The sequence below is a fragment of the Berkeleyomyces rouxiae genome (assembly GCF_048999995.1).
Source record: "Berkeleyomyces rouxiae strain 22BRR77 chromosome Unknown BrBRR77_ptg000011l, whole genome shotgun sequence".
Lineage (NCBI taxonomy): Eukaryota > Fungi > Ascomycota > Sordariomycetes > Microascales > Ceratocystidaceae > Berkeleyomyces > Berkeleyomyces rouxiae.
In genome coordinates, this window is record NW_027396501.1 from 507949 (window position 1) to 530527 (window position 22579).

Consider the following 22579-nt stretch of genomic DNA (forward strand, 5'->3'; position numbering starts at 1 on the left):
AAATTCAGCCTCGCGAAATTTGGACCCGTTGCTGGGGGTTGTGATCACGTGATGTGGACATTAGGGTTTATGTGCATGTCAGACGTACCAAACAAAGTTGACAGTACACAAGGTGTTTTTTGTTTGTGAAACGGAAGCACAACCGATGAGAACCGTTATTTGCTTTTGTTTTTTTATATTTATTTATCATGGAGCTTGAATCGACTTGCGCTTGGCCACCTTTGAATGTTGCGGCAAAGGAAAAAACATTGGGAATAGAAGCTGAGAAATGAAGAAGAAAAGTAAGGAAAAAGAAAAAAGAAAAACCAAAACAACGCCTGTTATGTGTGTGTATACATGTATGTATGTGGGAGTCGTCGAGCTTGACCCAAAGGCTTGCCCCAAAACACGAGACGAAAGCCTGCGAGAAACACGAGAGACAGAACAGAGAGGGAGAGAGAGAGGGGGGGCAGCTTTAGTATCCTACTTCCAACATTGACCTGTCCCTGTCCACATCCCCCCTCCTCCCCCGTCTACGGCCTCAAAGAAACCAGAGCACTCCCCCACTGCCGTCTAGAAGATCGGGCCAAGCCCGCTCTTGGACTGGCGCTTGCTGAAGCGGCTGCGCTTGGTGGCAAACTCATCAGCCGTCGAATTCTTGGACGCGTGGCTGCGGCCGCCTGCCGAGCCTCCGGTTCCCCCTCCGCCGCCGCCGTTGCTACTGCTGCCGCCGCCGTAGGTGTCGGTGTATGTGCTGCGGCCGCCAAGCGTGCTGGCGGGGCTGACGGGGCGGTTCTCGCTGTACCCGTTGTCGTTGTAGTCGGAGTAGGAGGCCTGGGAGAGCGCCAGGTCTTTGGCGCGGTCCAGGCTGGCAATCCACTCGTTGGCGATTTTGTTGTCTGGCGTGGGCGTCTTGGGCTCCTCGAAGCTGTAGTGGATTCCGCCCTGGCGGAGGGGAGGTGGGTGTTAGTAAAAAAAAAAGAAGCAAAAAAGAAAAGAAAAGGCAAGAGAAAAGACTTACAGTATCAACACACCAGTGAATCATGCCCTTGGAATCTTGCTGGGTCCGCCAAACGCAATCAGAAGCAAGCAGAGAAATCTCCTGCTTGACCTTTTTCTCGTCGCCGCTCGCAGGGACCGCGAGAATGCGGCCGGCCGAGGTAACGAGGACCAGGCGCTGTTTTCTGCGCGACGTACCGCCGCCAAAGAAGCGCGACAGTTTCTTGTGGCCGTCGTCGCCGCGCGGCGACGTGGTGGAGATGGGCGACGTGGCCACCATCAGGTCGCCGAGCTTGAGCACGCGCTCGTTGGTGCGCGTCAGCACGGGCGACCAGTCAATATCGATCTGCGTTGGCGGGGGCAGCTCGGTGATTTTGGCCGTGGGCCGCGGCTGCGTGGCGATGGCCGAGGTTGGGCGCGCGCGCGCGGGCGCAGCTGACGGCGCAGCCGAGGCGGGCGATGCGTTGTTGCCCAGCTGGATAATGTTGGGCTCGGCCGTGGGCGGGATATACGGGCGCAGGCGGGGGGCCTGGCCCTTCCAGAGATTCTTGCCAAAGTACTGGCCGTCGAAGAACTCGTGGTTCTTGATGTGGTCAATGGTCAGGCGCCGGGACGGATCGAGCACAAGACACCGCTCGACCAGGTCCTTGGCGGCCGGCGGAAAGCCGGCGGGGAACTCGTACTCGAGGTTCACAATCTTCTGGAACGTCAGGTACTCGGAGCCGCCCTTGAAGGGCGGGCGGCCGGCTAGCAGCTGGTATATTATGCAGCCAAAGGCCCAGAGATCGCTGGCTTTGCACGCGCTCTTGTTCATGAGAAGCTCGGGGCTTACGTACTCGGCCGTGCCAACAAACGAGGCCGCACGGTCGTCCTCGGGTGCGGGATTGTTGGCGTCGGGCGGGACGCGTGGATCCGATAGCAGTTTTGCGGTGCCAAAGTCGGTGATTTTGATGTGCATGTGGTCGTCGAGAAGCACGTTTTCCGGCTTCAAGTCGCGGTGTATAACGCCGCGCGAGTGCATGTAGTCAATGGCATCGAGGATCTCGGCGCCGTAGAAGCGTGTGCACTCGACGTCAAAGGTGCCCGTCTTTTTGAGGGCGCCGAGGAGCTCGCCGCCGGTGCAAAGATCGAGCACGTAGTAGAGCGACGTCTGGTCCTGGAAGGTGTAGTACAGGCGGACAATGCCCGGGTGCTCGGTGAGTCTGTTGAGCGTATTCTTTTCAATGTTGACATACTTGATCTTCTTCTCCTTGATGATGTGGCGCTTGTCGAGTACTTTGACGGCGTAGTCCTTGAGAGTCTGGCGGTCGGAAGCTAAAAAGACGGAGCTGTAGGAGCCCTCGCCGAGCACCACGCCAAAGTTGAAATCTCGCACGCCCTTTTTGAATTGGCGCATGACCGGGCGGCCATCGGCGTCGATTTCGCGCTTGACGCCGACAGCCGAGCCCCGGTCTTTCCACTCCTCAGCCGTGGTGGGCACGGGAGCCCCCGAGCCAAAGCCGTCCTGGGGGGCGCCCTGGCCAGACGAGTGGTTGGGGTGGGCCATTGCCCAGGAGCCTTGTCGCGTGAGCATGTGGGCGTCTAATGGGCGGCGGCCGTGTGCAGGGCCGGGGCCAGGGCCGGGGCCGTGGCGGTGGCTGTCGTGTCTTTGGCTGGCAGCGCGCGTCGGCAGCTGGTGGGGGCCCGCAGGCGAAGAGTAGGCGGAGCCAGGCGCGGCCCTCGGATCGTCGTGCTTCGGTGGCATGGCATACGAGGAGGACAGGGGGCGGCCGGGCTGGCCGGCAGGCACCATGGACGCGCTGCTGCGGTTATACGCGGAGTCATAGAGTATGCCCGAGTTGGCGGCAGCAGACGGGTCAAACGAGGCGGTCGAGGCTTCCCGCACGTAGGGGGCCCGCGCCGGCGGCGGCTGGTCCAGGTTGCGGTTGCGGCCACGCGACGGATTGCGCGAGAGGGTGTTGGCGGGCGGTGGCGCGATGCGCGGATCGGACGACGAGCGATAACGCGGCTGCGGCTGGTGCGAGCGGTGGGTGGAGGCGGCCGAGGGCGAAGAGTCTCGCACCCGGTTCAGCTGGCTGTGGGACGGGAGCGGCTGGTGGTGGTGCGGGTCGGGCGGTGGCTGGCGGTCGGGCATGCGCAGCGAGGAGGCGTGGCTGGCGGTCTTGGCCAGGTCGTAGGTGTCCAGGACGGGCGGCGGGGCACCGGCATCACCATCGGCGTCGCCGTCGGCATCGTCCGGATTGGCTATCCGCAGGCCGCCCAGAGCGGCGGAGAGACTCATGTCGCCGCTCATGATGGAGGCGGAGACGGCGTGGAAAGGGCGGATGTGCGGATGCGTCTGCGAGTGCGTATGCGTCGGGTCCTTCGCGTTACGGAGAAGGAGGAGACGCTGCGAGGAGGGTGGCGCATGGGAACGAGAGCGAGTCCCGGGGTTGAGCTTGGACGCTGGCCGATGCAGCAAAGGCAGCCCGTCTCGGGGGTTCAGGTGATGGGGGGGAGAGGGGCTCGGGTTGGAGGGGAAAGAGGAGACGGGAGAGGGGACGGACTGGAGGGCAGAGAAGAGACAGGAGAGGGGAACTCGGGCTCTCAAGGTGCCCCAGGCTGGCTCAACGTGATTGCGAAGTGGTTGGCCAAGCCGGGCTGGGCCTCAGGGGAGCTCCCACAGGCCGCTGGACACTGGACTTCAGCGATGAGGTTGGAGTGGTGGCCGCAGGGTGGCAGGTGGCAGCAGGTGGCGGGCGGGTGGCAGACGGGCTGAGCAGGACCCAGGACGAGGACGAGGACAAAGGGCTATGGTGCCGGGGCAGAAACAGGCGCAGTATTGGGTCTGCAGGGCCGTCAAGACAATTATTTATCCATTGTCAGGACTCATAAAAGCCTCGCCTTGTTCGGAACAGACATCGACTACAAAGCTACAGGTACAAGGTACAAGCACAAAAGGGCGTGCACAGTGGGCGCACTGGGGCTGCACGGTGCCCGCCGCCGCCGCTTTTGCCAGCTGGCCGCCACTGGCACCGGGCCGACTTCCAAGCCGGGGAAGTGAAGGTGGGGGCTGGCCAACTGTCGGAGCAACTCTCTGCAAAAAGCTAGACCCCATCTCTCGGCTCGATACAGCAACCTGCCAAACGGCGACGCCCCGGATCCTACACGCCCCGCTGCCCCAATGCTTCCATCGTCGCTCGCCGCGTTCACGAGACTCTCTGCCGCCCTATCGACCCCGTCCGCGCGCTCCTCGTGTCGCGTGGCCACCACTGCCAGGATGTCGTCGTCGTCTGCGCCCGTGTCTGCGCCGCCCAAGCCCCAGGCCACCAGCCAGGCCCTGTCTCAGCCCCCGCCAAACGAGACTGTCACCACCGCGTCGCAGGCCCAGCCGCCGCTGCCGCTGCCCGAGCCCCCGGCCGACGGCGCCGGCCACGTCCAGCTTGACATGAGCACGGGCAGCGCCGAGGCCAAGCTGGACGGCCTGGGGCCGCTCGTCGTCAACCAGGACGGCACGGTGTCGAGAATCAACAACTGGGGCGCCATGAGCGAGATTGAGCGGCAGAACACACTGCGCATCCTGGGGAAGCGCAATAAGCTGCGGCTGAGCAAGTTGAAGGGCGAGCCGCCGGAGCCCTGATGCGCATGGCCCAGGGTCCTGGAGAGTTGGATACATGGTGTCCGAGACAAGGGGAAAAAGGAGCACAGGGGCTCGTGCTAGCATGCCATGAAGAGTGACTCCATCCCACATGGCAAGACACAGGCCATGTCATACGGTAGAGCCCCAAGCCGCCAGGGCTGTTCCCACGGTTTATATGGCAATACTTAGACTTGATCGGCTATAGTCAGTCGTCTGACCACGCTGATGGATGTATGCAAGGTACCAACCACCCCGAGTAAGATATGGTGTTGTTTAACAAGTTAGGGATGACGAGTGGGATTGTTGTTCTGACATTCTGACATGGAGCACAGCACGGGCATGTTGAGGTCTGAAGAGACAACAACTCTACTTGGACTTTAGTGGCGGGCTAGAGTTTAGACGGATACACGTGAATTTGTACGTAGCTACAAGTAAATATAACGTCGCTCAGTTGTGAAGCAAAAAAAAGAAAGAAAAAAAGCAGACAGCCGCCATATTGATATTTCCAAAGCCAAAACAAAAAAAAAACACCGTTTCATGAAAGGGATCAAGCAGAAATCCAGAGGGGGGAAAAAGGATATACCGAGAGAAAAAAAGAAAAGAAGAGCTAAGCAGGAGAAGGGGAGGAAGAGACAGAAAGGAAAAAAAAAAAAGAAAAAAAGTGTAGCCTCTCATCCCGACTCATTGATCATTATGTTGTGTTTTTTTTTTCTGTTTTTGGGGAGGAGAGAGTGAGCGATCGTCTGTAAGCTAGCCCGGCAGTATTTTCAATCCAGGCCCTTTCAAAGACAAAGACTTATTAAAAAGACTGCCAAACATTGGCTTTCAGTAAACTAAATGAAGAGGGGAGAGAGGGAGAAGAAGAGAAGAAAAAAAGAAAAGGTTTCGGCCTTTGGACAGCAAGCCTCCCCGTCCCCGCCCTCTCTCCCCTCCCTTTGTTTTTCTGTTTTTTTTATACCAAAGCCGGGGACTTGGCAGACTTGGCGATGAGCTCCTTGTCAACCTCGTCCTTTCCGGGGAAGCCCTTTTCCAGCAGGGCGGCAACATGGTCGCTGTTTTCGTTCTTCTCGAGAAGGATGTTGCGCAGCCACTTATTCTCGGTCTCGAGCTGCGAGATGTGGTTCTCAAGCTCCGAGACCTTTTGTGCCATTTCCTTGGCCGACTTTTCGAGTGCCTGCTCGCGCTGCTTCTTCTTGATGCGGAAGCGCGCCGACGCCGCCGTGTTGCGCCGGCGCTTGTCCTCCTCGGCGGCCAGGCGCGAGCGTTCCTCAAAGTTGAGGGCCGGCGCAGGCCCCTCGGACAGGCTGCTGCTCTTGTCGGTGGCAATCTGTGGCTTTACGGGCTGCACAAAGGCAGGCTGCTGCTGTTGCTGCTGCTGGGGCTGGGCCGGAGATTGCTGCTGGCTGGGGAACAAAGCTGGGGGCTGCAACTGCGGCAGACCGAGGCTATCAGCAGGGAAGCCTGGGATAGTGGGCGTAGTGTAGGTGTTGGAAAAGTCAAAGTTGAAGTCACCTGGAGTACACGGGTTAGCATGTGAGATCATGGCGGGCAGGCTCTACAACGAACACAAGGGAAACAGAAAGGCCTTCATGGCCGACGGCTGGCGCGGAGAGGAAAACAGAAAGGGGATCATGGCAGGGGCAGAGGCGGAGGCAGTAGAGGACGGGCAGCAGAGCGGCTACGGGGCGGGTGAAGGCGCGGCTGTATATATGCGGGCAAGAGGGAGGCCGGCTGTCGACGGTGAATAGAGCAAGCCATGAGACGATGCGTGCACTGGCGGGTGGAGGTGGGCCTGGCATCTCAAGATGGACGCTCTTCCACTATGCAGCCAGGGACCCAGGCAAGGGTTGAGACTCGGGAGCAGTCCGTCCCGCAGGTCCGCTGGCCGTAGCTCGAGCCGCAGGATCCACCTTCGGGGACTCCAGACAGGTGGGCGGTTTATGCCGGGGAGGGCTCAAGCTCTTGGGAGAGGGATGGATGTGCCTGGAATAGATCCCAAGGCCGCTGTAGCTGTAGCTGGAGACCAGTTCCAAATCGGGAGATATTGCATCATCGCGGATCGTTCTTGCGATGTCTCGACAAAAGTGGGGCAGGGTGCATGTGGGTCAACGCAGGTGATCTGGGCGGCCATAAAGCGGCAGAATATTGACATGGCCAAGGAAGTCCATGACACAGAAGAACGGCCAACTGTGGTGGCTCAGTGCTCCAGAGAGCGTGCATGGGCGGGCCAGACAGCTGATGGAGAAGAGCGTGGCATGAGTGACGGGGAATGGGGACTTGTGGGGGGCTTCGGCAGGAAGGAGAGGGCAGGGTAAAGGAAGATGGATGACCCCCACACGCTGTGGTGCATGGGCGAGCGAGCAGGGAAGTGCCGAGTATTGCGATCCGGCGGAAGTGTGCAGAGAGCCGGGATGTGTTACACAGCCTGGGGGGGGGGAGGGGGGAAGGGAGAGGGAGAGGGGACTCAACAAAGCAACGAGGTGTTTCTGGCACAGAGTGAGGGGAAAGCAAAGACTAAAGTAGTAGAGACTAGCGCAGACAAAGAAACCTGCGCCGGCGCGCAATGACTCACCAGACATAAAGCCCATGTCGCTGATCTCGGTCGGCGACGCAGACGCAGCCGACGCCGGCTCGCCCTCGATCTTGGTGGGCGGCGGCGGGGCCTGGAAGTCGGTGTTCTGGCCCGAGTCAAAGTCGAAGAACTGGGCGTTGGTGAAGAGCGCCAGGTCCGACTCGAGGTTGTACGTCTCGTCGGCGGCCGGGGCAGAGGGCTCCAGCATGTTGAGGTTGCTGAGGTAGCGCGCCACATTGGGCGCGCGGCGGCCGTTGTAGGACGTCATGGTATCGGGCGCGGCGAAGAGAAACACAGGCAGTCGGTGTGGACACGAGGCTGGCGTCGTCGAGATGAAGCCGGCCCTGGGGCACTGGCGATAGTGGGGCGGGAGAGTAGGAGGGTCGAGGCGAAGAAAATCAGATCATGCAGCCGGCGGCAGGGAGGCGTCTCACAGGCAGAACCAGAACGGCGGCGCGGTAGAAGCAGAAATCGACAGTCAAAAGCCAACAGACGGAAAAAAGTCACAGAGCGGCCGTGGACAGAGCGAAGCGGGCGAGACGCTTTTAAGACGAGGCAGACGGCGGAGGGCCACGCATGGAATCCATTTGTCCAGCCAAACCCAGTCCAGCCAATAACGACCGCCCGCCCGTATCGCTTGAGCACTGCGGCAAAAAAAAAAAAACATTAAAATTTCTTTTTTTTGGCCGAGGCCATCCGTGCCTGTTTTGCTGGCCAAAAGGCGGCCCGTACTAGGCCTGTTCTGGCTGCGTATTGCGGTGCTAGCGCTGCCGGCGCTTGTACCCGGTACATTTGGTGCCTTGTCTTCTGTTACCCGGTACGCGCCTGCAGGGGCTTCTGCCGCAGCCAGCCAGGTATCACAGTACCCGCAGAGGCTCTCGCACAAGTACCGCTACCTGTGCCCCCCATCAGCGTCCTGACAAGATACCAGATTATTAATCCGCAGTGGGGTTGGCCGTCGCTGATTGGCCCGACATTCCCTGTAACCAGCAGGATTCCCGCGGTCGAGGCTCAAAGAGGGCGCCAGTTCGCTTCTCGCCCTCGTTCTCGTGCATTTGACCAGCTCGCAGTTGACGCTGCGCTGATGCTCGCCGCCACCGTCGGCCGCACGTCGGAATTATGCGCGTTTCATGGCAGCCACCCTCCGAGACTAGCCCGTTTGGGCCGCCCACGCCAGGACTTAGGACGGCTTGATGACGACGTCGGGGTCATGTGATGTGTCACGTGTCTCTGCGCCTGACCTGCATCTGATCTAATCTAATCGCCCGCGTCGTACAAGCCAGGCCGTGCTCAACCTCAACCTCACCTGCGAGTCCTCTGCCCATCACCCAACAGCACCCGCCCATCCATTTATTGTTCGTTTTTGTTTCTTTTGATACCCCTTCAGTCCTTATTCCCCAATGACAGCCCGTGCCTTGTCCGTGCCGACCACGGCCAGAGTCCCGTCCTCTTTCCGCGTCCCATCATCAAGCCCTCTCGTCCAACGCATATTCAACCGGCTCTCCAGGGTCTCCCTCCTCTCTCTTGCTCTGGACTGGCTGGACGACCGGAGCCAGGCTGTCTCGTTTCCCCTTCTAAACCGGGGTCACATTGATGATGCCGACTTCTACCCGCCATTGGATTCTATAGAGGAGCTCCAGGAGCTGTACACGGCCATGCAAGACCGCAAAGGCCCCAAGAGAGAAGTCGTAGACCGTATACTCGAAGGCGACTGGCGCCATGGCATCACAATGTACCAGCTCGCAATGGCTGATTTCCAGTATCTGCATGACCACCCCCTCTCCCAAAAGTGGTCCACGTATCGCATGTTGCCGTTAAACCCCCAGCCGTCTGTAAATGCCGACGGCGACGATATGTATACTGTGGACAAGAAAACCCTAACCATCCCCCGTTTTCATCCGTCTAGCTTCCTTGAGAAGCTCCAGCTAGAAGCTCTGCCAGATACCAAGACACACTGCCACTTTGATCGCCACCGCTCCCTACCATTGCTCATCCTCCGCATAGTCATCTTTGATTCTCCCTACAACTTTAACTGGAACACCCCAGCTGATGACCCTGTCTCGCCCCTGGAAACCGCCCGCACCATGTACATAGCCTTTCCTGATGCTGCGCCCTTTCTATACATCACCAAGCCCCAGTCGGCTGGGAACAACTCTGCCTTTGATGTCAAGAGTATACGCTCATTGGTGGTGGATGGGATACCCAAAGCCCTCTCGCGGCCCCGCCAGCGCATTACCCTCAAAAATGTTGATTTCACGTCTACTAATCTATCTGCCATACTGCAGACAAACAGCTCCGGCCGCACAAATGCCGCTGGCGGCGGATGGAGCATTTATGCTGATGAAAAGAAAAAGGACACGCCATTAGACAGAGTCCTCCCCCTGCCGCCGGCTCCAGACCACGTAAAGGACTCGGATGCCGGATCCAAACGCAAGCCTCGTGAGACCCCCGAGACCAGGGCTGCAAAGCGCCGGTGCCACATTGCTGAGGGCCGCTTTGGAAACTCTGCGCTCCTGCATGATGGCGTGGGCATCAAGAGACTCGACATTGTCCTGTCAAATACCCCACTCAACAACGACAGTGCCGACCATCTTGACGAGGGCGCCATGGCGTCGGTCCGCCTGTGCTTTGCCGGAAGCCATGTGTTTGCTGGTATCAGACAGTTGGTCGAGATTGGCGCTATAGATGGAGAAAAGATGCCGGGTTGGATGACGGGCCAAGAGGGCGTGACTACTGGCACTGTTCGTGACGGAAGAATCCGTGGACATGGAGCCATGGACAGATGATTCTACACCTCGCCATAGACAGTCAGCGTCATAGTAATTGAATCCATATCAGGGATGCATGGCTAGTTATCCATTCAATCGAATACACGACCATCTATGGGTGGGTGCCAGGCTCACCAGACGACCCCCGGTTAGTCGCTTATTTTATTCCACCACACCAAACACCTTGGTTGTGTTCTCCCATGCATGTTTGCAGAGCTCCTCAACCGTAATCCCCTTGATTCCCGCCACAATGGTGGCCACGCGGCCAATCATGCACGGCTCATTGCGGCCCTTGACCATGCACCCTTTGACCCATTTTTCCTTCTTCACCACCTTGTACTCGTCCGTAGGCTCGGCGATTTTGGGCTCTGGTTTTTTTGCCTGGTTCTTCTTCTTGACTGGCGCTTTGGCATTGGCGCCCGAGGCTTCAGCGTCGGCCTTGGGGCGTTCGACCTCGTTGGCTGGAACCAAGTGCTTCCATCCCTCGTGCGAGGGGCGGACCTCGCACCAAGGCCCGTCAGTCTCAAGCATGATGCGGTCTAGGGAGATTGCCTTGACGGCCTCGCAGTTCTCGGAAGTTTTGAGACTGCACCCGTTAACGCCAATATAAAGACCCAGATCCATGAGCTCCGTCATTTCCTCAATGGTCCCTGTAAAGCTGTGGACCACGCCTCCTTTTTCGAGCTTCTCGAGACGTGGGCCGTAGTGCTTTTTCAAGAGATCAACAAAGTCTCGGTGGGCGGCACGGGAGTGCAGAAATAGAGGGAGCTGGGGCTTCATGCACGCGGCCAGTTCGAGTTGTGCGTCGAATGAGTGCAACTGAACGGCCTTGTTGCAATAATGGAGCCGATCATAGTCGAGACCAAACTCTCCAAAGGCAACTAAGCCCTTGTCACTCGAGGACTCGTCAATTAGGGCCTTGAGCTCTGCCATTACCGTGACAGTCCGCTCCGAGTCCGGAACAGCCTCTACGTCTTCCTCTTGTGTCGGGTCCGGGCCACAGGCCGGAGTATGTCCCCCGTCATTTTTCCCGGTCCCAGACGCAAAAATGGCACTGGAACAAGGATGGATTCCGGCTGTTCTAAATACGGTTCCAGCTACATGCGTCTGTCAGCTTCTATGGCGACTTGGTTGAGAGGATAGAGAATGTCTCTGATGTTGAACGGCATACAGTACTGCTTGGAGATGGCTCCGGCATCTCGGATACTCGCGAAATCCGAGCCTGTGATGATCAGCTTCTGGCAGCCCGTGTCAACAGCACGCTGTATCACGGCGGACAGGTCGTCGCTGTGTCTCTGCTGCCCATGGTAGACGCCTCGGAAGATGGGGTCCGCCAGGTTTATTCCTATCTAGAGCGCCTCGGCTCGTTAGCCCGCTGCTGCGAAAACGCAGCTGCTGCACAGACAACGCACAAGGAGGACTATCACGCACATCGATAAACTGGGGCTTGCCGTCGGCCAGATACGGCGGCACGGAGATGGTCATGGCCCGTGTGCAAGACCGTGTGAAAGACCGGGGCAGATGTGCGAGAGCGGGTGGTTTGGATGCTAGGCAGCCCAAGACTCTGATCATTGACTTAGAGTGGCTGTTGGCTCTGCACTATGCTTGCCGGGTCGGTGATGTCAGTGCCAGAAGCGCGGGTGTCGAGGATGGTCCGTCGAGGATGGCGGTGGGTTGAGCGGGGAGGCGGGGCAGTCACGTGATAGCGCGACGGGGTTAGCCAGTTTTGGGGTTATGACGCGGGTCTTGAAAGAGCGTGAACGGACGCGCAGTCAGGGTTAAAGGCACAACACGAGGCTAACCCTAGCGTGTTCCGGCGTCCTCCTAGGGATCTTCGTCGTCGTAGGGATCGAGGAATCCCACGGCACAGACCATCAGGGCTTCATTCGCCGTTGGTAATCTGAATGAATTGTTGTTGTTGTGTTTTGGCTGGGTCTGACTCCAATATTGGCGCCCGTTGCCGGCGAACCACGGGGCCCTCTGGTCCCATCACGCCGCTAATTTAATCAACACGTTGCATCACATGCTAGAAAGTGACCTGGCAAACAGCACAGGTGCTCAGCGTAAACATTGTACCTTGCTATCCGGAGCACGCGTGGGTGCAAAAATCAATTAAAAAAGAAAAAAAAAAGCATTTGTCGCGTCAAAACAGACGGTCCAGTTTGTTGCTGGGCAGGAAGAACGAGAACCAGCAGAGAACCCTGGCCGCTGTGAATCTCGAGCCTTAAAGCCTCCAAGCCCCCCGCCCTCGCCGAGCCGCTGCTTCTCTCTCTGCCACCATCACCACCAATTTGTCTTTGACTAGCCGTCTCCTGTTTAATTCTTGCTGTCTGCTGCCCTTGGCTCTCATCCCAAGTGCACTCTCTCTTGGTCTTCACCGCCTTTGTCTCCTCTCCAGCCAGCTGCCCCGCCCCCGTCCACAGCCACCATTCCGTCTCCGTCTCCCACGCCTTCTTCTCCCGACGCCATCATGTACGTCCGGAAGCGCGGTAAGTCTTGTCGGCTCTGGTTGTTCCCGGCTCCGGCCCCGGCCCCGGCCCTTCCCCAGTCCCCCTGCTAACGCCCGCCTGCAGATGGCCGCCAGGAGCGTGTCCAGTTCGACAAGATCACCGCTCGTGTCTCGCGTCTATGCTACGGCCTGGACATGGAGCATGTTGATCCCGTGGCCATTACGCAAAAAGTCATCTCCGGCGTGTATGGCGGTGTCACCACTGTCCAGCTGGACGATCTCGTGAGTCATGCCCTGCTCCGAATCTCGGCCCGCGCTTCTCCGCATTTGCTCCGAGCCCCGACGCTAACCAATTCCTGCTGCAGGCTGCCGAGACCGCGGCCTACATGACCGTCACACACCCCGACTACGCCATTCTGGCCGCCCGCATTGCCGTGTCCAACCTCCACAAGCAGACCAAGAAGCAGTGGTCTTCGGTTGTGTCAGACCTGTACCACTATGTCAACCCCGCCAACCGCAAGGAGTCGCCCATGATCTCCAAGGAGACGTACGAGTGCATCATGCGCCACAAGGAAGAGCTGGACTCTGCCATTGTGTACGACCGCGATTTCAACTACCAGTACTTTGGCTTCAAGACCCTGGAGCGGTCCTACCTGCTCAAGCTGGACGGCAAGATTGTTGAGCGTCCGCAGCACATGATTATGCGTGTTGCTGTTGGCATCTGGGGCGACGACGTCGAGCGTGTCCTGGAAACGTACAATCTCATGTCTAGCAAGTTCTTTACCCATGCTTCCCCCACGCTTTTCAACGCCGGCACTCCCCAAGCCCAGCTTTCTTCCTGCTTCCTCGTCGACATGAAAGATGACAGCATTGAGGGCATCTACGACACCCTCAAGACCTGCGCCATGATCTCCAAGATGGCCGGTGGCATTGGCATGAACGTCCACCGCATCCGCGCAACTGGCTCATACATTGCCGGCACCAACGGCACCTCCAACGGCATTGTCCCCATGCTGCGTGTCTTCAACAACACGGCCCGTTATGTCGACCAGGGCGGCAACAAGCGCCCTGGCGCCTTTGCCATTTACCTTGAGCCCTGGCACGCCGATGTCTTTGAGTTCCTCGACCTCCGCAAGAACCACGGAAAAGAGGAAGTCCGTGCCCGTGACCTGTTCCTGGCTCTGTGGATCTGCGACTTGTTCATGAAGCGTGTCGAGAAGAACGAGGACTGGACCCTCATGTGCCCCAACGAATGCCCCGGCCTCGCCGACTGCTACGGCGACGAGTTTGAGGCGCTGTACACAAAGTACGAGAGAGAAGGCCGTGGCCGCCAGGTTGTCAAGGCCCAGAAGCTGTGGTACGCCATCCTGGAGGCCCAGACCGAAACTGGCAACCCGTTCATGCTTTACAAGGACCACTGCAACCGCAAGAGCAACCAGAAGAACCTGGGCACTATCCGCAGCTCCAACCTGTGCACTGAAATCATCGAGTACTGTGCTCCCGACGAGGTTGCCGTGTGCAATCTGGCGTCTCTGGCGCTGCCCTCGTATGTTGACTACAACAAGGGCGAGTACGACTTTAAGAAGCTCCACGAAGTCACCCAGGTTGTCGTCCGCAACCTGAACCGCATCATCGATGTGAACCACTACCCCGTGCCCGAGGCCCACAACAGCAACATGCGTCACCGCCCCATTGGTGTTGGTGTCCAGGGTTTGGCTGATGCCTTCCTGGCTCTGCGCATGCCCTTTGAGTCTCCCGAGGCTCGCCAGCTCAACAAGCAGATCTTTGAGACCATCTACCACGCTGCTCTGACTGCGTCGATGGAGATTGCCCAGACCGAGGGCACGTACTCAACCTACGAGGGCTCGCCCGTTTCCCAAGGCATCCTGCAGTTTGACATGTGGGATGTGACTCCCAGCGATCTCTGGGACTGGGCCTCCCTCAAGGAAAAGATTAAGCAGCACGGTGTACGCAACTCTCTGCTCGTGGCTCCCATGCCGACTGCTAGCACCTCGCAGATTCTGGGCAACAACGAGTGCTTTGAGCCTTACACATCCAACATCTACCAGCGCCGTGTGCTTGCCGGCGAGTTCCAGGTCGTCAACCCGTGGCTTCTGCGCGACCTCGTCGATCTTGGCCTGTGGTCCGACAACATGAAGAACCGCATCATTGCCGACAACGGCTCTATCCAGAACATTGCCAGCATCCCTGCTGACATCAAGGCCCTGTACAAGACTGTCTGGGAGATTTCCCAGCGCACTGTGGTGCAGATGGCGGCCGACCGTGGTGCCTTTATTGACCAGTCGCAGTCGCTCAACATCCACATGAAGGATCCCACCATGGGCAAAATCACCAGCATGCACTTTGCCGGCTGGAAGCTGGGTCTCAAGACGGGCATGTACTACCTGCGCACGCAGGCAGCCGCTGCTCCTATCCAGTTCACTGTGGACCAGGAGGCGCTGGCGGCCGAGACCAACGACGTCAAGGAGAAGTCGCTGTCGGGGCTCAAGAGACGCCCCCCGCCGTCGGGCACCAGCTACATGTCGTCCATGTCGTCGCGGTCCGACGACTCGACGCCGTCGGCCCCGTCGGCGGCTACAGCTGCCGCTGTGGTTGACGCCTCGACCGCGCGCCCCCTGACCACCAAGACGCTGGCGGTGGTGGAGCCCGAGGATGACGGCAGCCCCAAGACGCTGCCCACGCTGCCCAACGGCGAAACGACCGAGGTGCCTGACGCGTCGCTCGAGAAAAAAGCAGAGGCGCAGGAGGAGGACGCTGCGAGCGACAGCAAGGGCCGCGAGGGCGACATCTACTCGGACGCCAAGCTGGAGTGCAGCATTGCGAACCCCGAGTCGTGCGTCATGTGCAGTGGTTGAGGCCGTCTTGTCTTTTTTTTTTTCGTCACGAGTGTTTCTGTTTTGGCTTAATCTCGTTCTTGGGTCTTGTTAATTGGTGGTTGTGTTGGGATTTGCTTGAGACTTTTGGTACAACTACATGTTTTTTTTTGTGTTTTTTTGTCTGGACTGGGTTTAGTAGTCCACTGATGAGCATCACGTCTTTTCTTCCGGCCGGGGGGGGGGGGGGTTTGTCTTTTTGCATTTTATCTTCTTACGTCACGACTTTGCGAATTTTGTTCTGTTTTTTTGTAGGTTTTATTAGACATTTTGAAGTTGACTATTATTGCCTCTAAGATTTTGGTGTCCTAGGTGTTGTGATTGTCTTTCCTCTAGCCATCAGCAACAAAGGGTGGGAGATGTTCAAAAGAAGCAAGAATCCAAAGGTCGTCTTCTATTCCCCCCCTTTTTTTTTCCTTCATTAAAATGAAGACGCGCGCTTAGATCAGGAGATACAGTAGCTATCGGTGGAATTTTCCACGAAAGAAGGAGACGCGAGGGTATTTTGCGTGAAGCCAAGACACGATAGTTGCACGGTAGAGGAGTTAGTACTTGTTAACTAGTTAATACAGCCTCTGAACCCAAGCTTGCAGCTAGTTTCTACCCACAGCCAGTCACAAAAGGACGTGGGAAGAATGGGCAAGCTAGACTGACTCTAGTTTGATTGCGCCTGGGTCTTGGTGAAACGCTGGGAAAGAGGAGGGGGGGGAAGGCTGGTTAGGCATAGTTAGCTGTTGTATGTATCTACGCTTGGTGGCTAGTTACTGGTCTGCTATCAGTTGGTAGTTGGACCAGAGGGAGCAAGGCTCTTGTCGTCTTCGCGGGGGATATTTAGATGGGACGAGGGCCGTTGGCCGAGCGGGACGACTGGCTGGACAGGACTAGGTCCAATTATCCAGCCAAGGCCCCAAGAACATGCCAGCGACCCTTTTCACCGGGGACTTTGAACCACTGAAGCAAGAGCCCAGCCGGTATCCGGTCCCCGGCTCAACCAACCGAGAAAGGGGGAGGGGGGCCTATACTTTAGTCTCTCTCTTCTTAGTCCACGGGTTACTGCGTCCCTTGGGCCCCGCCCATCGACTGATATAGTACGGAGGCGTTTTATTTTGTTTCCAAATCGAATACAAGGGGCACACAGACATGTCCTCGCACGACGGTCGCACCGCGATCTCCACAGGCCAGAGGAAAAAAAAAGAAAAACCCTGGTTTGGTGTGAAGTCACGGCTGGGGGGGGGAGAATCCACTACCGTACCTTGCAAGAACGAGGGCCAATAAACCCAAGGAAAAAAAAACTGACACGACGCCGCGCCCAGATGCCACAAGGCCTGGGGGAGGGGGGACTGTCTTGATCTTTCGATCTTGAACCCTGGTCTGGCTGGGACCGGCAGGCATGACCGGGGGAGGACAGGCCGGGGAGGATCGATGCATGTTTAAAGATAGGCCAGCAAATCAATATCAAGCCGAGTGAGCTGGCAGGTTTCTTTGCAGGTAGTTCGGAGCCAGTCTCGACGTGTAGGTGGGTGTAGTACATGGTGTAGTGAAGGAGCGAAAAGAGAAGGAACGAAAAAAGAAGGAACGAAAAAAGGAGAAGGCAATTACCCACGATCGAGTCCACGCCCGAGTTCACGGCTTCCTTCTATTTACATTCTTTCCCTCTTTTGCTCTTTCCCTTTCGGTCTTGTGTGGCAGGTGGATAATTGCTTGCCGGGATTTGGCCAGATTTGGCTGTTGCCGAAAATAAGCATCCACCCCGGAGTCTTTGTTTTTTTTTTTTTTCTTTTTTTCCCCTTTGACTGGTTTGGTCGAGCTGCTTGTTGTGATCGACGAGGACAAAGACCAGGTTGCTGTTGTTTTCTTCTTCTTCTTCTTCTTCTGATAGAATGCAAGTGTGTGTCTGCATCCATCAGTTTAGGCCCAACTACCAACCACATTCAGATAACTAGTTGCATGCTTTTTTACCGCAATAGACCGCCACTCTGGTCTGTCTGATGTGTTCTTCTTTGGCCAACAGAGATGGCAGGGGATCTACATGATGCAAGAAGAAAAAAAGCACGCAGGCCTGTGCTTGCGGACGTCAATGTGTTCCCTAGATGGGAGGGGGGAATGTGACAGGAAACCGCTGTTAAAGGTGCCAGTTGTTTAGCCTAGTCCCGAGGAGCTGTCGATCTCTATGAAGTGTCTCTGTCTCTAATGCTAGCGAGCGCGCCATGGCAGCTAGCTAGAGAATTCGGCTCCCCGTCAACCACGCATGTTGTGCCTGCGAGGCCAATAAGGGAAGCAATCCTCGTCCATGGCTCCAGCCGCGTTCTTGCAAGCCAACGCTAGCAGACATGAGAGAGACGCCGTGGTGAGAGAGTGCTGTCGCCGGCCAAGGACAGGCCAGGACAACTCGATGGCCAGGGCACCAAAGTCATGTCATGTCGTCTGAAGGACAAGGTGGACCAGGCCCAACTAATCCCTGTTCAGCTGGACAAGCTGAGTAGCCCCATCTCTAGTTTCATGCGCTTCCACCGCCTCTGGCTGGGTTGGCGCGCTGGAGCCCTGGCCCTGGGGCTAGCCATGGCCATGGCTGACGGACAGGGGGCGACGGGAGATGGCTGTCTCGGGTTGTGGCTGTCTGGCGATGCGGTGCGTGTATCATGCAACTAGATGGCTACACCTGGGTCTATGCCTCTGTGCTCTACTTGTAGGACATGACGTTGATACATCCGTTGCTAAAAAAGACTAAACGACTCGCTGTTAGTGACAGCGGGTGGCCTCTTTCAGGTGGCGAGGGCTTTGAATCCAAGAGTCTATGCTACGCACAGACCAAGAAAACAGACACTTCTTTTCTTGTCCTTGTTTTGTTAGTTCTTCTTTAGTTCCTTGTTTTTACATCCATAGCTGAATATATGCTTCATGACGACGACTTGAGAGATCGGCAGTCAGTGCATTGCAACCTTGGAACTGTTGAGCCGTAGGGTTATGGACACTTGGGGTTTTTTTTCTTTTTCTTTTTCTTTTTTTCTTTTTTTTTTTTTTCGTTCTCTCCTTCTTAGAACTCCCAAGATAGAAAAAAGCTTGGCCTAGACCGCGAGGGCACGACACAAAAAAAAACATCAACAAAAAACGCATAACTGACTGACATGGAGGGAGACCAACTATCACAGCCAAAGTTCAGCGACTGGAATGGAGACAGAGAGAGAGAGAGAGTTGAAACAACCGCCCGCCCAGACTGACTGAACAGACATTGAAATCCGATCCCGGTCAGTCAGTGCCACGGCTAGTGGCCGAATGCGACAGCAAACAGAAACAAACCTTGAATGGACATCATATCAATGCCTGTGACAAGAGAAAGCCGAAGAGGTTCTCTGGGCCCCTTGTCCAGGCCAAAAGCCGCGCCAGGCTCTTTCTCTCTCTCTTTCTGTCTCTGCCTCTGTCGTTTTTGCTACGCTTTCTCTTCTTGCTTTGCCGAGCTGCACGGCTTTTTGATGCCCTGCAAGACGTGCGAGCCCAGGAGCAGCCGCAGATAAGAGAACACACACACAGAGAACAGAGAGATAAAAACAACCCCAAAAGATGGAGCCTGTGGCAAGGCGGCGGCGGCCGGAAATATCAGCAAGACAAAGATCTCCACATGCATCTGGTTATCCATACAAAACAGCTGTTTTCATGACGTAGCCAGCCCGAGATTCCCGTTGACCAGCCACCGGATCAGCAAGTGAGATCTTTCTTTCTCTCTCTCTCTCTCTTGTTCTTTTTAAGCATTGCCAGGATTCTTGTCAGCTCGCAAGGACATGGTGAAAGAAAAAATTTAAAAAAAAGCTTGTTCGCCGGCCTTGCTTGCACGTCATCTTCAACAATGGACCAAAAGGTCTGGTTTTGGAGGGGAAGTTTTTTTTTCTTTTTTTTTTTTTTTTCTTTCTTGCTTCTTCTTCTGACTCGCCAAAATACCTCATGGGCTACCCAGAGACAAGCTTCCCAAAGTCAACGACCATGATGTAAAAAAATAAAACAAAAACGTCCGGAAAAGAAGCTAATAAACATTCTCCATGTAAGACCACCAATGAGGCACATGTACAACCACAATGTACCTGTAAGCCAGAGAGTAAGTGCAGAGTCATCTGCGGGCAGTTGCCTTGTGGGGGAGAGTAGCCCCCCACCAAAGGCAAACGGATCGAGGTACCGAGTCCGCTCTCTCGAGTCTTCCGAGTCAGGTCTGGCACGAAGGAGGTAGTTGCCCATTTGGTTCCTCGTTTTTTCCTGCCATTTTTTTTCTGGGCTGTCTCGATGACGACATTGGGAAATCAAGAAGTGTTGTAACTGTAGAATATGGGGGAGTCTTGTCCTTTTTGTATAGATTTATTTTGTTTTTGATTCTTCAAGACTTACACGGACCTGAGTGCCAGAGAAGAAAACCCAGCCCAAAGATGGCCAGAGACTTCCTCTCCCTCCCTCTCTCTCGCTCTCGCTCTTCTGTTATCAAGTTCCTATTGTATCCCACGTCCTACCTACTTTGTCTGCTTGGAGAGACAAGGGGGAATTAGAGCCTTCCAGGAACCAATGCTTTCGTCCAGCTCACGCCCACGCCCACGCCCACGCTTTCAAACGCCGATTTCACCCCGGTGTGTAGGCCATGATTCGCCCAGAAACAGCTAGTTAGCCACTCTCTTCTTTCCCTCATTTCTCCATGCATCATTTAGGCTTAGCCCACCTTACTGCGGTGGCATCAAAAGCCGGCGGGGCGGGGAGGCCCCTTGTTGCTGAAAGCGTGCGACCAAGCATGAAGGTACATGCATACATGCATCTGGCTGGTCTGGTATACAGAGTCCGGCTGTCTTTGGGGCCGATGATGCAGCGCCCAGCCTCGTTGCGCTCTGCGCTCGCCCTGGGACGAACGAGAAAAAAAAAGGAACAAGGGAGGCCGCGGCTCTCAAGTGACGACACCGACAGGCCTGGAGGGATGAGCGAGGGAGGGAGGCCGAAAAAAGAAAAGGCTATTTTTTTGGGCTTTACTGCGCGCAGCTAACCACAGCTTGTCTTGTCTTGTCCAGCCAGCTGTTCTGCCCATGTCTCTCACAGCTCCCAAAAACTGGGCAGGATAGCTCGTCTTTAGTATCAGCTGGTTTCTCTCTATTTAACCCAGCCTGTCCTCCCCTCCCTCGGCCAGGTCACTCTCTACTCCATCTTGTCTACCACTCAGTCACTTACCCAGACTTCTTCAGTATAATTTGACAAGCCTTCTTCTTACTCTAATACTTTATTAATACTTCTTTCTTGTGAGTACCGCCCTCTCGTTCTCGCTCTGGTCCCCCTTCCCTCTGCCCCCGGTGCTCTCCCTCTTGTCCTTCTGGCCATACATCTGTGTCACCATGGCTTGCTGCTCCGAGGCCTCATCTCCCTCGACTCCCTTTGCTTGAGCTGGTTCATCCCAGCAGCCGCGCCACCTCATTTTGCTCAGAGCCTGCCAGCTGCCTTCTCGCTCTCTCTTTCTTGTGGCCGGTGTCTCATCTTGTCTGCCGTGATGCATGTCTCACGAGAGGGAGAAGCATCCTCTGCGCCGCCTCGAGTCTGCGCGCTGTTGCACGGCATTGTTCTTTGTTGTCGTGGCTAGTTGGCTTGCTGCGAGGTGGTTGGCTCCTGGGCGAATATGCATCGAGACGTCTCGGGAAGACAAAAGCTGCTGCAGACCCGGCGAGTCCTGCTAAGCATTTTCCCTGGCTTCTCCTCCATCATCTCGCCACCACCGTGACTCCCCGCTAACCTGTCCATCTTCTAGACCTTTTTATTTTTTTACTCTCTTCTTCTTCTCTCCCAATAATTATATCCAAAATGAAGTCCTTCGCCGCCACCGTCGTTGCTGCCAGCATGGTCGCCTCTGTTGCCGCCCAGGTCCCCGCCTGCGGTGTAAGTGCCCTCTTTGCCCCTGCCCTGCCAAAAAAAAACCCCCCCATGCCCCTGGCCCCCGTCTCTAACCGCTTCTAGACCACCTGCCTGAACAACATGCTGGCCCTAGCCCCCGGCCTGGGATGCTCTGCTGACGACACCGCCTGCCTGTGCCGCAACACCAACTTCATCTACGGCATCCGTGACTGCTCCAACGAGTCGTGCGGCAGCTCCGAGGACGCCGCCGCCGCCATTCAGAACGGCATTGTCGTCTGCGACTCTGCCGGTGTCACCCTGTCTACCCTGACTGGCCTGTCGCCCGAAGCTACTGCTACCGGCACCGGCTCTGGCTCTGGCTCCGACGACAGCTCAGCCACCGCCACTGGCTCTGGCTCCGATGCCTCTGCTACCTCGGACGCCAACGGCGGTGCCGGCTCTGGCTCCGACTCCGACTCCGACTCCGACAGCTCGGCTACTGCCACTGGCGATAGCTCTGCCACCGGCACCGACTCGGGCTCTGACAGCACTGCCACCGGCGACAGCTCCGCTACCGGCTCTGACTCGGACAGCACTGCCACCGGCACCGGTTCTGACTCGGACAACACTGCTACTGCTACCGGCACTGACGGCACCACGCTGACCACTGTCACTGGCTCTGCTGGTGCCTCGTCCACCAGCGACTCCAACGACTCCGACGACTCTGGCGTCACCACCGTCACCAACTCGGACGGCTCGGCCACTGGCACCGACGACAGCGGCAGCGGCAGCGACTCCACCGCCACCAACTCCGACGGCTCTGCTGCCTCGGCCACCGGCAACTCTGACAGCTTCGCCGTCAAGCTGGCTGGTCTGCCCGCCGGCCTGTTCGCCGCCGTTGCCGCCGCCCTGCTACTGTAAGCGCCGCAACGCTCGAGCGTTTATTTCAACCCCCCCCCCCCCCCGCCACACCACCAAAACACCAATCCGGCACCCATGGGCGCCAAAGCGGCTGAGGGGGGTTGGGCGGCACTGCCTGCATACTCTGGCCGTAGCGCTGCCAGTTGCCGTGTCGTTCGTTTTATGTTTTGGTTATCACCAAGACACGGGCGCCGGCAAGCTGGTTGTTTGGCCAGAGACGAGCCAGTAATGAAATTTCAAATATAGTAATGACTGGGAGGGTAATGGGCGGACGGTCGGTACACGGGTTAGGTTTCGTCTTTTGTTTTCTTGCTTTACATCTCCGATATCGTGGCTCACACTACCAGTGTGTCTTTACGAGGAACAGCGGGACCTGACAAGACCCACGTTGGAAAGGTCTGCCAGCGGGTTAGTTTTTTTTTTGTATTCTGGGAAGATTGTTACTGGAAAAAAAGACCTATTGTTATAGTTCGAATACAAGCAAATAATCAGTCAAGCACCAAGTATCCATGTGATCCTAGTAGACTCGTTTTGTGT

At 56.8% G+C, this 22579-nt stretch overlaps 7 protein-coding genes across 7 annotated transcripts; 4 read left to right on the forward strand and 3 right to left on the reverse strand.

Annotated features, from left to right (window-relative positions):
• Positions 1-552: 552 nt before the first annotated feature.
• On the reverse strand, positions 553-3271 carry BROUX77_007191 (uncharacterized protein; the record flags this gene model as incomplete). The annotated part of the gene is made up of 2 exons (XM_073752259.1): positions 553-924; positions 1001-3271. 2 exons carry the CDS (start codon positions 3269-3271, stop codon positions 553-555), a joined length of 2643 nt encoding a protein of 880 aa, XP_073602602.1.
• An 870-nt stretch (positions 3272-4141) lies between these two features.
• BROUX77_007192 (uncharacterized protein) lies at positions 4142-4597 on the forward strand (the record flags this gene model as incomplete). The annotated part of the gene is made up of 1 exon (XM_073752260.1): positions 4142-4597. One exon carries the CDS (start codon positions 4142-4144, stop codon positions 4595-4597), a length of 456 nt encoding a protein of 151 aa, XP_073602603.1.
• Positions 4598-5549: 952 nt separating this feature from the next.
• Positions 5550-7437, reverse strand: BROUX77_007193 (uncharacterized protein; the record flags this gene model as incomplete). The annotated part of the gene is made up of 2 exons (XM_073752261.1): positions 5550-6109; positions 7170-7437. 2 exons carry the CDS (start codon positions 7435-7437, stop codon positions 5550-5552), a joined length of 828 nt encoding a protein of 275 aa, XP_073602604.1.
• Positions 7438-8569: 1132 nt separating this feature from the next.
• BROUX77_007194 (uncharacterized protein) lies at positions 8570-9955 on the forward strand (the record flags this gene model as incomplete). The annotated part of the gene is made up of 1 exon (XM_073752262.1): positions 8570-9955. The coding sequence occupies one exon, from the start codon at positions 8570-8572 to the stop codon at positions 9953-9955; it is 1386 nt and encodes a 461-aa protein (XP_073602605.1).
• Positions 9956-10099: 144 nt separating this feature from the next.
• On the reverse strand, positions 10100-11509 carry BROUX77_007195 (uncharacterized protein; the record flags this gene model as incomplete). The annotated part of the gene is made up of 3 exons (XM_073752263.1): positions 10100-11034; positions 11109-11286; positions 11369-11509. 3 exons carry the CDS (start codon positions 11507-11509, stop codon positions 10100-10102), a joined length of 1254 nt encoding a protein of 417 aa, XP_073602606.1.
• An 898-nt stretch (positions 11510-12407) lies between these two features.
• BROUX77_007196 (uncharacterized protein) lies at positions 12408-15262 on the forward strand (the record flags this gene model as incomplete). Its single annotated transcript, XM_073752266.1, has 3 exons — positions 12408-12426; positions 12511-12668; positions 12752-15262. 3 exons carry the CDS (start codon positions 12408-12410, stop codon positions 15260-15262), a joined length of 2688 nt encoding a protein of 895 aa, XP_073602607.1.
• A 5829-nt stretch (positions 15263-21091) lies between these two features.
• On the forward strand, positions 21092-22042 carry BROUX77_007197 (uncharacterized protein; the record flags this gene model as incomplete). The annotated part of the gene is made up of 2 exons (XM_073752267.1): positions 21092-21166; positions 21245-22042. The coding sequence occupies 2 exons, from the start codon at positions 21092-21094 to the stop codon at positions 22040-22042; spliced, it is 873 nt and encodes a 290-aa protein (XP_073602608.1).
• Between the last annotated feature and the right edge of the window lie 537 nt (positions 22043-22579).